This window comes from Lactuca virosa, chromosome 1 (assembly GCF_052849685.1).
Source record: "Lactuca virosa cultivar CGN04683 chromosome 1, Lactuca_virosa_CGN04683_v6, whole genome shotgun sequence".
In the NCBI taxonomy this organism is placed as follows: domain Eukaryota; kingdom Viridiplantae; phylum Streptophyta; class Magnoliopsida; order Asterales; family Asteraceae; genus Lactuca; species Lactuca virosa.
Window position 1 is genome coordinate 210668726 of NC_136426.1, and position 13794 is coordinate 210682519.

At 33.1% G+C, this 13794-nt stretch overlaps 1 protein-coding gene across 3 annotated transcripts; it reads left to right on the forward strand.

Moving 5' to 3' along the window:
* The first annotated feature begins 767 nt into the window (after positions 1-767).
* On the forward strand, positions 768-7708 carry LOC145164500 (disease resistance protein RUN1-like). 3 transcript variants are annotated; one of them, XM_079083213.1, is made up of 8 exons: positions 768-867; positions 2337-3012; positions 3813-4938; positions 5021-5344; positions 5422-6339; positions 6417-7032; positions 7117-7182; positions 7305-7708. In XM_079083213.1, the coding sequence occupies exons 2-7, from the start codon at positions 2483-2485 to the stop codon at positions 7179-7181; spliced, it is 3579 nt and encodes a 1192-aa protein (XP_078939339.1). In that variant the 5' UTR covers positions 768-867; positions 2337-2482; the 3' UTR covers position 7182; positions 7305-7708. The 3 variants fall into 3 exon arrangements, with proteins under 3 accessions (XP_078939339.1, XP_078939343.1, XP_078939345.1); XM_079083217.1 differs by lacking the exon at positions 768-867 and adding an exon at positions 971-1116; XM_079083219.1 differs by lacking the exon at positions 768-867 and adding an exon at positions 1135-1225.
* The last annotated feature ends 6086 nt before the right edge of the window (positions 7709-13794 follow it).

Sequence of the window (13794 nt, forward strand, 5' to 3'; positions counted from 1 at the left end):
TTCTAATTAATATATTATTTTCATAACATATTAATAAATTCATTTATTGCTATTTATTAATCATATAATAAATCAATAAATCAGTCACTCTCTCTCTCTCTCTCTCTAAAAGTCATCCTATTCAATTACTAGGTTTGAGGGCAACCTAAAAAGACTTTGTTAATAATTCAAGATTATAATAAATCAGTTATTGGTTTAGAAACCTAATCCATCAGTTATATGTAGTTGTTTCTCGTGTGACGGATAAAAAAAACTTGAAGATACTCATATGTGACGAGGAAGTTCGTCCAACCAATAAAAAAAAAAGTTATCTACAAAGAGATCCTTTAACGATTATAGATATTCAGACAATTCTTTTTATTTTTTAAACTTTCAATATAATTAATAACGCGAAGTATGTTTCTCTTATTTTATCTTTTTTTTTTATTTTAATTATTGTGTCGGTTTTTTATGACTTTATATGTATATATGTTCCCCTATATTTTTCGCGGGTCATAATCTAAATGTGTTTAGATTGAAATACATTACAATATTACATTGCCTGGAGATCAAAACCACAACAACCACATACTTAAGGATGGACCTAGGATAAAAATATATGCAGGACAGAAACTACATTTTTTTTTTTTTTTTTTTTTTTTTTTTTTTTTTTTTTTTTTTTTGGCAACCATAAGGTCATTTCTGCATTTTACTATCGAAAATATGATATTAATTTTTGTAAAAGAATAATTAAAAGAGTAAATATATCCCTTTCTACCTCGTTGACCCGCCGTTTATCAGCCTACTCCGGGAAGTTTGCTTTGTAGTTTTCACTCATTGCCCTTCTCGGTCTGGTCGCCCTTGGATCGTCTGTAGTTGTGTAGGCAGGTAACTGCGAAGGCACATTCTTACCAGTTAGTTTCACATGTTGTTAGACAATTTTATCTTATTAATCATAAATCACATCATAATCTTTTGTTTGTTCATCAACAGGGGATTGAAATTGAAATTTCGATTATTTCAGTTTCGTATTTTGGTTAGGATAGTACAGAGTCCATCATGTACTTCCTTAATTCCTCTTTATCTTCTAATTCACAAACTTGCTTCTCTACATATGATTCTTTTTAACCCAGAAGGGTAAGATAAACACTCATAATGAAGAAACTTTAATTTTGGTTGTAATAATGGCAAATTTCCTGGTGATGTTCCTCTTGTGCAAAACTTGCTGATCTGTTGAAGCTGGATTGTAAGAAATCTCTGGTTTTATATTCTATAATCTAATTAGGAATTTTCTAGTGCAGAGTCTAGATCCTAAATCAATCATGTAATGCCCCGTTTAACTGCAAATAAGCTGAATTAGGTTTTTGTTCCGAGCTACAAAATTGATAAGTGATTTATTTGTAAATTGAGCTACAACATCTGGAGGTAAAGCCTATGTCACTTGTCACTTAGGTCACTTTTGTCACTTAGTCACTTTTGTTACATTATTGAGCCTCCATTGACATGCTCATAGTTACAGCTAGAAGGGAAAACTCAACCTAGCTGAACACTCCTTGTTTTAGTTGTGCTTTTAGTTGTTTTACATGAACCAGGGATAATATCTACTTTCAGATTCAATTACTTTTGGCCACTTACTCATTTGTGTGTTTGGATTCATCTCTTTGATAGTCTTCACATGTGTATGTTGTAATTAAAAGTAGGGTTTGGTTAAAAGTAGTACAAAGCAAAGGCATCACATCTTTTCAAAAAGATGATTCAACTTAAAGTTGACTGTGATATCTGTTTAGGTCAGAAGTTGACTTTGTGATTAAAATTTGTGACTTGTAGTTGTTTGGATTCATATTATATGGATAAATAAATTCAAATTTGAAAAGATTGTTCTTGCTAATATCGGGGATCTATAAACAACTATGTCAAGAAACTTATTCTTTCTTATGTTTGGATCTTTTAATTGTTTGTTTATATCCGGTGAAAGTTTGGAAATGGCCTATATGCTCTGCCATTCCTTTCATATGATGTAATAATGGATCTTTTAGTTGTTTCTAGAATGGTATTAGGGATTTAGTTTAATTGAATAGATTGGTTCGGTAATTTCTTGCACCGAACTTAACTGTAAAAACAGGTTAACCAATTTAATTAACCAAGTAATTAACCAATTTTTAAACAATTACCATCTCAATATATGATGGTTATTTCTGAAGCTTATCGAATTCACATGGAAAAAGTTACAGGTGCATATGTATTGTTATTTAAACACTTAAAAGTTTTTATTTTGTAGAATATATCATTGTTGAGGTTTAAATTGTTTTGAGGAGACTTAAGTGATATAAGTTAGTAATAATTTGGATTTTTTGTAGAGACATTATGTATGGGATCTTGAGGGTGAGGCACTATTGAGGAAAGCGTGGGATTCAAAAGCTTCAGAACACAATACTTACTTTCTTACTTATTAAGATACACAAACTTGTGGGAAGAGTGAAGGGTCATTAACCCATAACTCATAATGGTTGTTCTCTCTGAACTTTGTGAAGGACCTTCATCTTCTTCATCAACTCATGGTCATAGATATGACGTATTTTTAAGTTTCAGAGGTGTTGACACTCGTCATGGTTTCACTAATCATCTTTATAATGCCCTTGTTCATGCCAATATCACTACCTTCTTGGATGATGAAGATATTGAAACCGGGGAAGATCTGAAACCAGAATTGAAGAGTGCTATTAAATCATCTAGGGCTTCTATTATCGTATTGTCCAGGAACTATGCTGCTTCCACATGGTGCCTTGATGAACTGGTGTTGATCCTTGAGCAACATATGACATCCAATCACATTGTTTTCCCGATTTTTTATCATGTTGAGCCCACCCATGTCAGGAACCAACAAAGTAGCTTTGGAGAGGCAATGGATAAACATAGACAGCGGATGGAGGCAGAGACCGATGCAAATAAAAGTAAATTGGCTAAAAAATTAGAGCTTTGGAATAAAGCGCTTAGCGCAGTTGCTGATTTAAAAGGGAAGGATGCAAATGACAGGTAATCACTTCTTACCCATATTTACATACTTCTTTAATTTTGTTTAATTAGCGCATGAAAATTAAACATAATTCTCTCCTTATGCATTTCAACACTTCTCTTCATATTCTTTAAAATATGCATATTTTTTGATGCATACAATTTGGACAAAGATATGTTTTGAATTGAATCTAATTTCTGCAATTATGTGATCTCACAAATTAATTTATATAGGCCGGTTAAACTATCCTGCTAATTCGAACACATTTGCTATGCATTTATTAATTTATCAAAAGTAGTTCATGTAGATAAATCATTTTAATGATTTTATAAGCTTTTAAATTTTAATTAATAATCCAAATTTTGAACAATTGTAGTGCATGTACTCATGTAGTATTTTTTATATCATTCTACCTTGAAACGATATCTTCTTTTATTATGATATATTAATGCTTTTATTTGTAAGTATTAAAGTTTCCTTTTAGCTATTCACTGACATTTTGTTTAGATTCATGCAAAACTACACCGATATTTAAGTTCGATGGTTTTGTAGCAATGAAATTTGGTGGTCCGTTAATGAAATCTTGTATTACATAGATGGCTCTGATCTTATTCTAGATGATAATTATGACCTTGCACATTTGATTCTTACATGGTTAGAAGTGACACAAAGATAATAGTTATGATATGAAATAACATAATTATTTAATAGCTTAATATGATGTAATTTTGATTTGGATCATTGGAGATATTAATTTTCTCCAGTATGATATGTTTTTTTGTTTTATATATGTTTTGTTGTTACTAAAATTAATTTCCAGGTTAGAGGTGGAGTTTATTGATGAAATTGTCAAAGACATCTTCCGTAGATTACGCATATCCTCAAGGTTTCCACTACCACAACTTATTGGGATGGAAGATTCCATTGAAGTCGTCACTTCATGGTTGAAAGATGCATCATCACATACGACAAATATACTCACTATTTTGGGGATGGGTGGGATCGGGAAGACGTCTTTAGCCAAATATGTCTATGCGTTACATTCTCATGAATTTGACACAAGCAGCTTTGTTGAAGATATTAGTAAGAAATGTAATGAGAAATCGAATGGGATGCTTGATGTACAAAAACAACTCTATAATGACATTTCAAAACTAAGTTCAGTTCAAGTTCATGATGTTTCTATGTACACCTCAATGATAGAGAATGCAGTAGCCCGTAAAAAGGTGTTTCTAGTTCTTGATGATATTGGTAGTATCGATCAGCTAGATGCGTTATTTGGAACGGAAGGTTTTCACCCAGGAAGCAAAATTCTAATAACAACAAAGGACGCATGGTTGACACAGAGTAGTTCACCATTCAAAACAAACATTAAACCTAAGTATGCAGAGCACAAGATTAAAGGCTTATCTACGATTGAATCACAAAAACTTTTGTGTTATCATGCATTTATCTGCAACAATCCCAAGGCAGGTTATGAAGAGGTGTCAGGAAAGCTAGTGAAGTATTGTGAAGGACATCCAATGGCGCTTAAAATTTTAGGTAGGTCTCTACATAATCGAGATGTAACTTATTGGGAGGGGTACATAGACCGACTAAAGAAAGAAAATCATTCCCCTATAAATACAGTCTTGAGAATGAGTTTTGACTCTTTGCCATCAGAAAATGATAAGGAGTTGTTTAAGCATATCGCTTGTATCTTTGTTGGAATGGATAGAGATGTTAGTGTAACAATATTAGAGGCATGTGATATAGAGACAAGATCCGGGATCATGAATCTTATGGATAGAGGTCTTCTTAGTATCGGATGGAATAAAGAATTAAGGATGCATCAGTTGGTTCAAGAGATGGGAAGATTTGTGGTACGTGAAGAATCACTTTATAAGCCATGGGAACGAAGTCGAATATGGGGTTATGAGTCATTCAGAGTGTTGAAACAAAAAAAGGTAACATGCTTGTTTAAAGCATTTTTTAGGTCTATATATATGTTTAACATTTTAAAATAATTTTGCATCCCTTTCTTCTTAGAGTATGGAAAATGCTCTAGGCCTCACACTTGACATGAGAATGCTTGAGAAAGAGAAGTTACATGGATCACTTGAGTTGGAAACATACGCATTGAGTAAGAAGGATAGGCTAATGCTTCTACAACTTAATCATGTGCAAATGACCGGCTCTTACAAGAATTTTCCAGAAGAATTAAGATGGTTGTGTATGCATGGGTTCCCTTTGAAGTCTATACCTTTAGACTTACCAATGGAGAATTTGGTTGCTCTTGACATGTCATACAGCAATATTGAGTCATTTGGGATTTTTTATAGCTATCAACAACGACTTCATAAGAGGCTAAAGGTAACTTATCTCTATGTATTACTCTTCTATGTCGAGTTGATAAAATTCACTATTATTGTAACTTATTTCATTTTCAGCAATTGATTGGATCATGCTTAAAAGACAAAAGGTTGCTTGGATCGTTGAAGATTCTTAACTTAAGTTTTTGTGAACAACTTCGTAGTCTTGGTGGCTTAGACCACCTCCCTAAACTTGAGAGGTTGATACTTAAAGGTTGCATTGGTTTGCTTGAGGTTTGTGAATCAATTGAGCAATGTCCTGAACTTGTCGACATTGATCTGAGCTACTGCAACAAGCTTGAAAAACTTCCAAGAAGCTTAGGGATGTTAAAGAACGTTAGAACACTATTGCTAAGTGGTTGTTATTTCGGTGAATCTCAAATCAAGATTACAGATATGGATTCATTGGAAATGCTCAAGGCGAACAACATTGGCATAAACTCCATAACCTCTTCCTCCACCGTTTTGAAGGCTATACCACGTGATCCTGAGCTATTTTCGATATATTTACCGAGATCTTTAGTACGCTTGTCACTTGCAAATAATAATTTGTCCACCGAGTCCTTTCCCATGGACTTCAGTTCCCTATCCTTGTTAAAGGTTTTGCGTTTGGATGGAAATCCTATAGTTTCCTTGCCCAATTGTGTGAGAAGCCTTCCTAGGCTTGAGACACTTAGTATGCTTAATTGTAATATGCTGACGTCAGTTGAGCATCCTCCACATACAGTAACATATTTGAACCTCTATCATGTTTCTGATTATAAGAGTTTGCTACGAAAAGTTGTATTTGATCCAGAAATGTGTCTACTCAAGTTCTTGGTGAAATGGAAGATACCTTCGTCGTTTGAATTTGAAGGCGTTGTTAAAATTCAACCAATGGCAGGTGTTGAGGAAAAGGTGTTACATTGCTTAGGCTGGGCTAACCTAGACTTCCTTAAAGGAGGGCATGTGACAACTTCTGTTAGTTATGAAGAACCAGAGGAATCTGAAATCCAGGTTGGTCTAGTTAACTATCTGTCTTTGTGTGAATATGTATGTATATATACTTACATCAAGGTGATTGTATTTGGCAGATGTATTATGAATTTGGAATATTCAGCACAATTTATGGAGGCCAAGAGATGCCAAATTGGATTACAGATAGAAGCGCGGGGCCATCAATATCATTTACAATCCCATCATCTCTTAACAGGTTCAGAGGATTGAATTTCTGCTGTGTGCTGACACCCCATCATCAATATCGTATCCGTAAGGTTCCAGTGATCAAAATTAGTAATATAACAAAGAACCTCACCTGGATATACCACCATTATATTGAAATAGTCGATATGGGTAGAAAGTGTTTGATGTTGTTAAGCCATTGGATGTTTGGGATGAATGAAATGGAAGCTGGTGACCACGTTACTGTTATTGTGAGGTTTGCACAGGGTGATGCAGTTACAAAGGAGTGTGGGGTGAGTCTTGTGTATGATGATGGAAAAGAAGAAGAAAAAGAAGAAGAAGAAGATGCTTTAAATTATTACAAGTCATGGAATCACATCATTGGTGGAGATCTCACTGCATTTCAGTTAACAACCGGGGAATACCTCCTAAGCAAACATCGATATCCGTCGCCCGCTTTATCTGTGTGGGGTAATGTACCTCTATCAAGCTATTTTTTTCTGTGTGGAGAAGGAGCCCGCTTCAAAGGTAGATGTCATTCTTATTTATTTTAGTTAATGTTTTGATTTTCTGCAATCATTTTCAGATCTTTAATCTCTTTCTTTTCATTAGATGTGCTATTCTACTTCAAAGCTTTGTCCCAAAGGAAGTCTGGCATACTGGAGGATGGACACTAACGTAATTTTACATCCCAAAAACCCTTTTCTCATAATGTATATAAATAAATAAATTTCCGACTGTCACAGGCTTATTTCTAATATGTTTTCACTTTTCACAAAAATAAATAAATATATTTCCAGTGGGCAGTCAAGGCGAAGCTTTGTCGCTCAACATACTTGCACTTCACCTGACCTTTCCTCGTCTCTACAACTCAGGGATTCTAAGCAATCTTTTTTCAGGTTTGTTTCAAAACATGCATGTTCAATAATTTTATACAATAATAGGTTGGATATATTTTATGTATACACTAGCCGTTTACCCGCGCCAAGCGATGGGTACGATTAATATCTTTCAAAAATTAGTTTCTAGAGACGATTATTTATTTTGTGGAAATAGTTTACTACATTTAAATAATCAGTCAGAGTCAATCTAGCAAATACAAAATTAGTTAGAATAAAAAATGAAGAGTTATGATTGTTTACAAATGTGTACAACACATGATTGATTGTATATTATTAATCGTCAAATAATTCTTTATACACAATATTTAATGTATAGACTTCACTGCCTTTGAATTGTTCGTCCCACTTCACTAATACTTTTGTATTGACATGTGATATCCCTTTGGACAATGCCACATAAAGTTGGTCATGCGAGAAATAGATTCTCGAAGATATATACCTACATTTGGAATTGTTTGTCCTGAACTTTATTGATTTTCATCGTGAAACATAATCGAATTGGACATTATTCTCTTTAGCTTGAATCAGAACATGTCATCTTCAAACGGACATAGATAAATCCATGGCAAAAATACCCTTTTTCCATCATGTTGACCAACAACTATTTCGGCACTAATGACATTAAACTGAAAAGTTTTACATATCAACCGATTGCTATTGCACAATCCATTTCATGGGTCAAGATGCCATAATAGTATTATCGACATTGAACTTTTAAACATAGGTAATGAGGGGTAAACCATTAACAGTGAATGTGTTCAAGAATTACACATGATAGAAGTTATTTATATCGTTTATGACTTCATCAAAACTATAGTAAATTCTGTATTCTTCATGGAATCGGTCGATCAAATAATCATTAATCTCATCGACATGCTCATTTTTTATGGATAATATTGCCCATGAAATAATATAATCTGATTCAGATCCGTTAATTTCCAAGGATAGAAAGATTTTATTTTGTTTTAAGCAAATAATTTTCAGACGACTCTTATTTTTATTTGGACGAATATTCGTTTCAACGTTTAAAGTTTGGGTAGGTGTTTGGTGAATATTTTTTTACACAATATGGAAGTACTCGGGCAATGCAATGATGGCATGGATATATAAGTTAGGGATGAACCTTTTAAGCTAAAAATCGAATTGGAACCGATTAGTGGTATTTGATCAGGTTCTCGGTTACCCCAAATAAGGGGTGACAAATTGTTTCGTTCTGGCAGCGACAAATAATTTTATTTGAACATAGTCTTTTTTTGGAAATTTGTTTTATTTCAAAAAGATGACATACAATTTAAAGAATACATAATGTTTTGGAAAGTGTCATCTGAACAAAGAGACGAATGAGAGAGTTACAACATGGTAATTTTAAATCGGCTTAATGAATATGAACCGAAAGTTTGAATGAAAAAGAACAAAGTTTAGAAAGAAAGATATGCGGTTATTACAATTAGATTGGACAAAAAGGAGTGGTAAGCGCCAAGCCTTGCCAAGAACGCCAAACACTACCCTTGGCTCTTGACAAGGACCTCGCCAAGCAAGCCTTGCTAGCCGACTAGCCAAAATAGAGAGGAGAGACAAGGGAACGGTGGTTTGTGATCGGTTGGCACTAATTTGTTTTTTTTTTTTTTAAATCAAACTTATTTAAATGACATCATTGTCACTCCCCAACTTTTACAAGTCGAACATATTTTTGTGGCAAATGTTGCATGGCTTCAAAAATTCTATGTAACATCATGCTAGCCTCACCATTACTCCTTCTAACCTAAGAGATATAATAGTGAGGTGGGAAATGGGAAAAATAATACGATGTTAGTAAAAATGTATAATCATAAAATAGAAAAATGAAAAAATATAATATTTCTTGTACTAATATACATTTAACGATAATGTTTTGGACAAAAAGATTAATCGTTATTCCTTATCAAAGAACTTAGAGAAAACAAAAAATCAATTGTACAAGGTGTTGAAACGTACCCTTTCCATCAACAATATTATTTCAAGTAATATTGATCAATGAAAACTTAACTAATATTATTTCAAGGAATATTGACCAATGAAAACTTAATGCTTCCTAATTTTAACATAGTTACATTTATCAACTTTTATAAATGACGTCTTAACTGGAGGCTTAATTTTTAATTTAGTAATTAACAATTCATTGGGATAATTAGCCCTCCCCATATTTGCTAATACACAGTAAAATTCAATTTACCAATTCCTGGGCAACCCAACACATACGAAAAAATATTACAAACCTTAATTTTTGGCATCAACAAAAAGATTAGCCCTCCCAAAGTTTTTTTTTGGAAGCTATTGTTTTTCTGATTCTTTAATTAATTCAAGAAAAAAAAGATCGCAGATCAATGTCTTTTTTTTTAAAACAAAAAATAACAAAAAAACTGTTTTGTAACATTAGTTTTATCCATGTGATAAACATCTTGCCAACATATTTAATTTTTTTTGTTTGGCAAAAATCTTGCTTTCCATTTACATTTAGATTTATAAGGCTAATAATATGAGATTAACATCCAATATACATTTCCATCTTAAGGTACATTCCTACTTCACATTAAGATATTCACATGCTTATTAGTTTTGGTTAATAGGCATTCAAGGCTATAGTAATAGCACTCACGTTGTATCCAATTTTGGTAAGAATTAGTGGTGATTTCAACATTCCATAATAACTTTCTTAATTCACTGTATTCGATTTTTGGTAAGTATTACTTGTTTGTCTATGCTTCACTTATTTGTACATCAAGTTTTATATTTTATACCTCTTAAAATTCAAGAATTGTCCAATATACTTAATAATATAGTAAAGATATCTATCCCATTCGTCAAAACACAAATTTTTTTTTACAACATTGATCAACGGACATATCTTTGTGTTAATAAATGATCTTATGTTCAACATTAACTGGTATATACTCCTCACATTATCTACAAGACTATAACATCGATGATTCCATTCTGATTGAAAAATGTTGTTTCGTTGCTGCTGTCGAAAGAAATGGTCAATTACAGGAGGAATGAGATTCCCTTAGAAACCGTTTTTTCATTCCAACGCCTTACCCCTGTTTTTATTTCATTCATCTCCTTTCATATGATACAAATTGACCCATCTACCCTCGTCTCCATTGGATCTGTTTTGACACGGTGGCACTGATTATGTGAATGAGATTGTTCACTCCATGGAACTCTCAACAAAATGCTCCCCAAATTTTTTTTGCTCCAGTAACAAGGTCTGAATCGGCTCTGTTAGGGCATGAATGTATGTGGTAATAACTCTTTACATCATATAGTCGTTTACAAGAAAAATTATCATATTTCTAAGTTCTAACATTGGTTTTAGTTATGTGTATTAAAAACTCATTTGCAAAAAAACTAATTAAACCAAACACTTTGAAAACCTAATGTTGTTTTATTTATCTTAAAAAATGTCAAAAACTGGGAAACAAGGAAGACATCTTCATCAACTTTTTAGAAAATTTTGTTGGAATATTTCATTAAAATGTGGCTTTAGGACCATTTATGCAATAATTATTTTAATATTGATATATTTACGAATTATGATCGGAAACTATGCCAATATGACATCATATAACTGTTACTTGATGGAAGTAACTGTATTTATGGGGGCAAACTGATTTCCTTTTATATGAAACAATTAAACATAATCACAATATTTCTTTTTTACCCCTCACAGACACAAAACCTGAGAACACCTATAAATTTATGTGCAATCTTCCATCAATTTGGAAATCATAAGGGAATCAATGGCTTCATTTGTGAAGAAGATTGATAATCCAAGTACGCTCTTTCACTCACGGAAATGGATTCATTGTATTTAAATTGATTAGAAAAGTGACTAGGATGAACTGATTTCTAGAAATTAAACATGTGGTATCTGAGAGTCAGTGACCGGTGTTGAAGTTCCTTAACGTGGGCTGTTCTTTTAGCCTAATTCTGCTTTTGATATTTATTGGCCCTCATTGGCTCGTCAGGACACATAACCTAATGATTTAAAGCTCTTTTGTGATCAATAATTTTTTGAACGACAAATATAATCTGCTCCTAAACTACTTCTTAGTTCCACCTATGTCTATGATACGACTGGACTTGAACCCTCAACTTCAAGAAATTATGACAACACCTGGTACCGCTGGGCTAGAAGCCCTTTAGTTTGTGATCAAGAATTAATATTGATTAATGAAGTCGAGGAGTAATTCGTCTAATAATAGTACCGTAGTAAATTCAAAATTTTATACACAAATTTTAAGGGGGCGATAGTCTTTTTCTACTTATTTGAATAGATGGCTCAATGGAAAGTTATTTAAATTAGATATAAGTTTAAATAAAACATTATTTTGTGTTAACATGTGTGTTACAACTCGACAAACTTAAAGGAAATTCATCTTGTGACAAAGTTTTTGTGTTGGTTGATACAGCTAGCATGGCCGCTATGAAAATGAAGATTTTGAAAGTGTCCTTAGTTATTTGTTAGTGTTGAAGTCGGTGTTGTATGTTTTGCATAAGGGCACATCTGTATGTCGAAGCGTAACTGTTTTAGCCCTTGTGTATTTTTTGTAAACTTTTGTCATTCCTATAAATAGGGATAGGTGCTAGAGTTAGAGTAACTTTTGAGCCTTCGTTGTTCTTACTCTAAGAAACTCTCTTTTATCTTTCAGAAGTTTAATCGAGCCATCCAGATTATATTTACTCGTGTGTTCTTAATTCAAATACATACTCTGGTTCCATTTCTTATTCTCGATTCATAACAACTACATTACCATGCCGTGGCCATCCCTGTGCCACGTCGTGGTCCGTCTGGAAAGTTAAATCCTTCATTAAGTCCTTAATCTGTTAAGACTAAAGCTCAGACTCCCCAGAATGCTTAATCACGCTAAGATGAGTCATAAAACTCATAACTTTATGACCCTACACACTCCATACAAGTTCTTCTCCATTTTCGTTTAAAAGGGAAAATGTGACCTTGATTCCCTGCATTGCCTCAAATCACACTTTGGCTTTAGATCTAAAAGATGAAACACTCCAGGGACACACAGGATTGATAAAGTTACAAGCTTTATCTGAATTTCTTCTCTCCACTTCCATTAAAGCCATAAAAAGGGACCAAAATGCCTAAAATATGCTCAATCTATGAAGTTAGACCATCAAGATAGAAACTTGAACACTTATAAAGATCCAGTAGACGCACAAGATGTAGGGCCTCTTCAAGAATCACCCTCAAGCTCTAAAGGGGGATGCTCCGCCTTCAAGAACACCACAAAACACACACACACACACACACACACACACAAAGGGCTGAAAATAACAACGGAAGTCTAGGGTTTTGGGAGATACTCTTTGGAGGACGGAGGTTGGGTTTGGGGGAAAACCTAGCCCCAACATTCTTTAAATAAGATGCTCATCAACCTGAATGTCGTCTAAACGCACCACCACTGAAACATCCATTAAACACTTCTGAAGCTGAGAAACATGGAAAGTGCTATGAATCTAAGCTAGTTTTTAATTTATAAACCAAACTCTCTAAGCTAGCTAAATGCGATAGGCAGTATACCTAATCAAATAGTAATATAGTAAGAAAGTAGGGTGTCGAACAGAAGGGGAACGAGAATTATTAAAAGCTAATTTATCTACTAAAAGTTAACTAATTTAAAAGCAGTTAAATAGGGGATTTTCTTTGGTTTTACAAGTCCAACTTACTTAAAAACAATTATAACCAAAAATGATTTAACTAACAAAAATCAATCCAAATTAAGGTTTAAAGCATGATATTAAAGAGACTTCTGCTTACATACAATTCACACTACTCATATGGTTGATTTCTTGGAAAGTGCAATGGATTAAGTTGTTTTTGTTTACCGATTCCTAAGTTGATAAGAGTTTATGATCAAAAGACTAATCGTTTAGTAAAACTAATTCATTCATTCATTGATCAGGTGGACAAATAAATAATAATACTGGTATTAAGTTCGAGTTATGATAGACTTAAACTAATGATTGACATTAATGGATAATAACATCAATTCAATACATGAATGATAATCAATATTAGCTTCCATATTAATTTATCCACTTTTCTATTTAACCCTAGGTTTATGATCAAAACACTAGTCTCATAACTTTGATGGTCACAAATTCATAAGATACAAGTCTACCAAATAAGAATGATCATATAATTCAGTAAAACTCAGCAATAAACAGAAAAAGTAGTTATCATTAATACAAATGGGTCTTTAACAAGCTATCATAACAAATAAGCAACTAGAAACAATCCAAAATCCAATCAATCAACACATAGTCATAATGATCCTCTACTCTAAACAGAAGTTAGGGTTTTTAGTACATAATTACTGGAAAC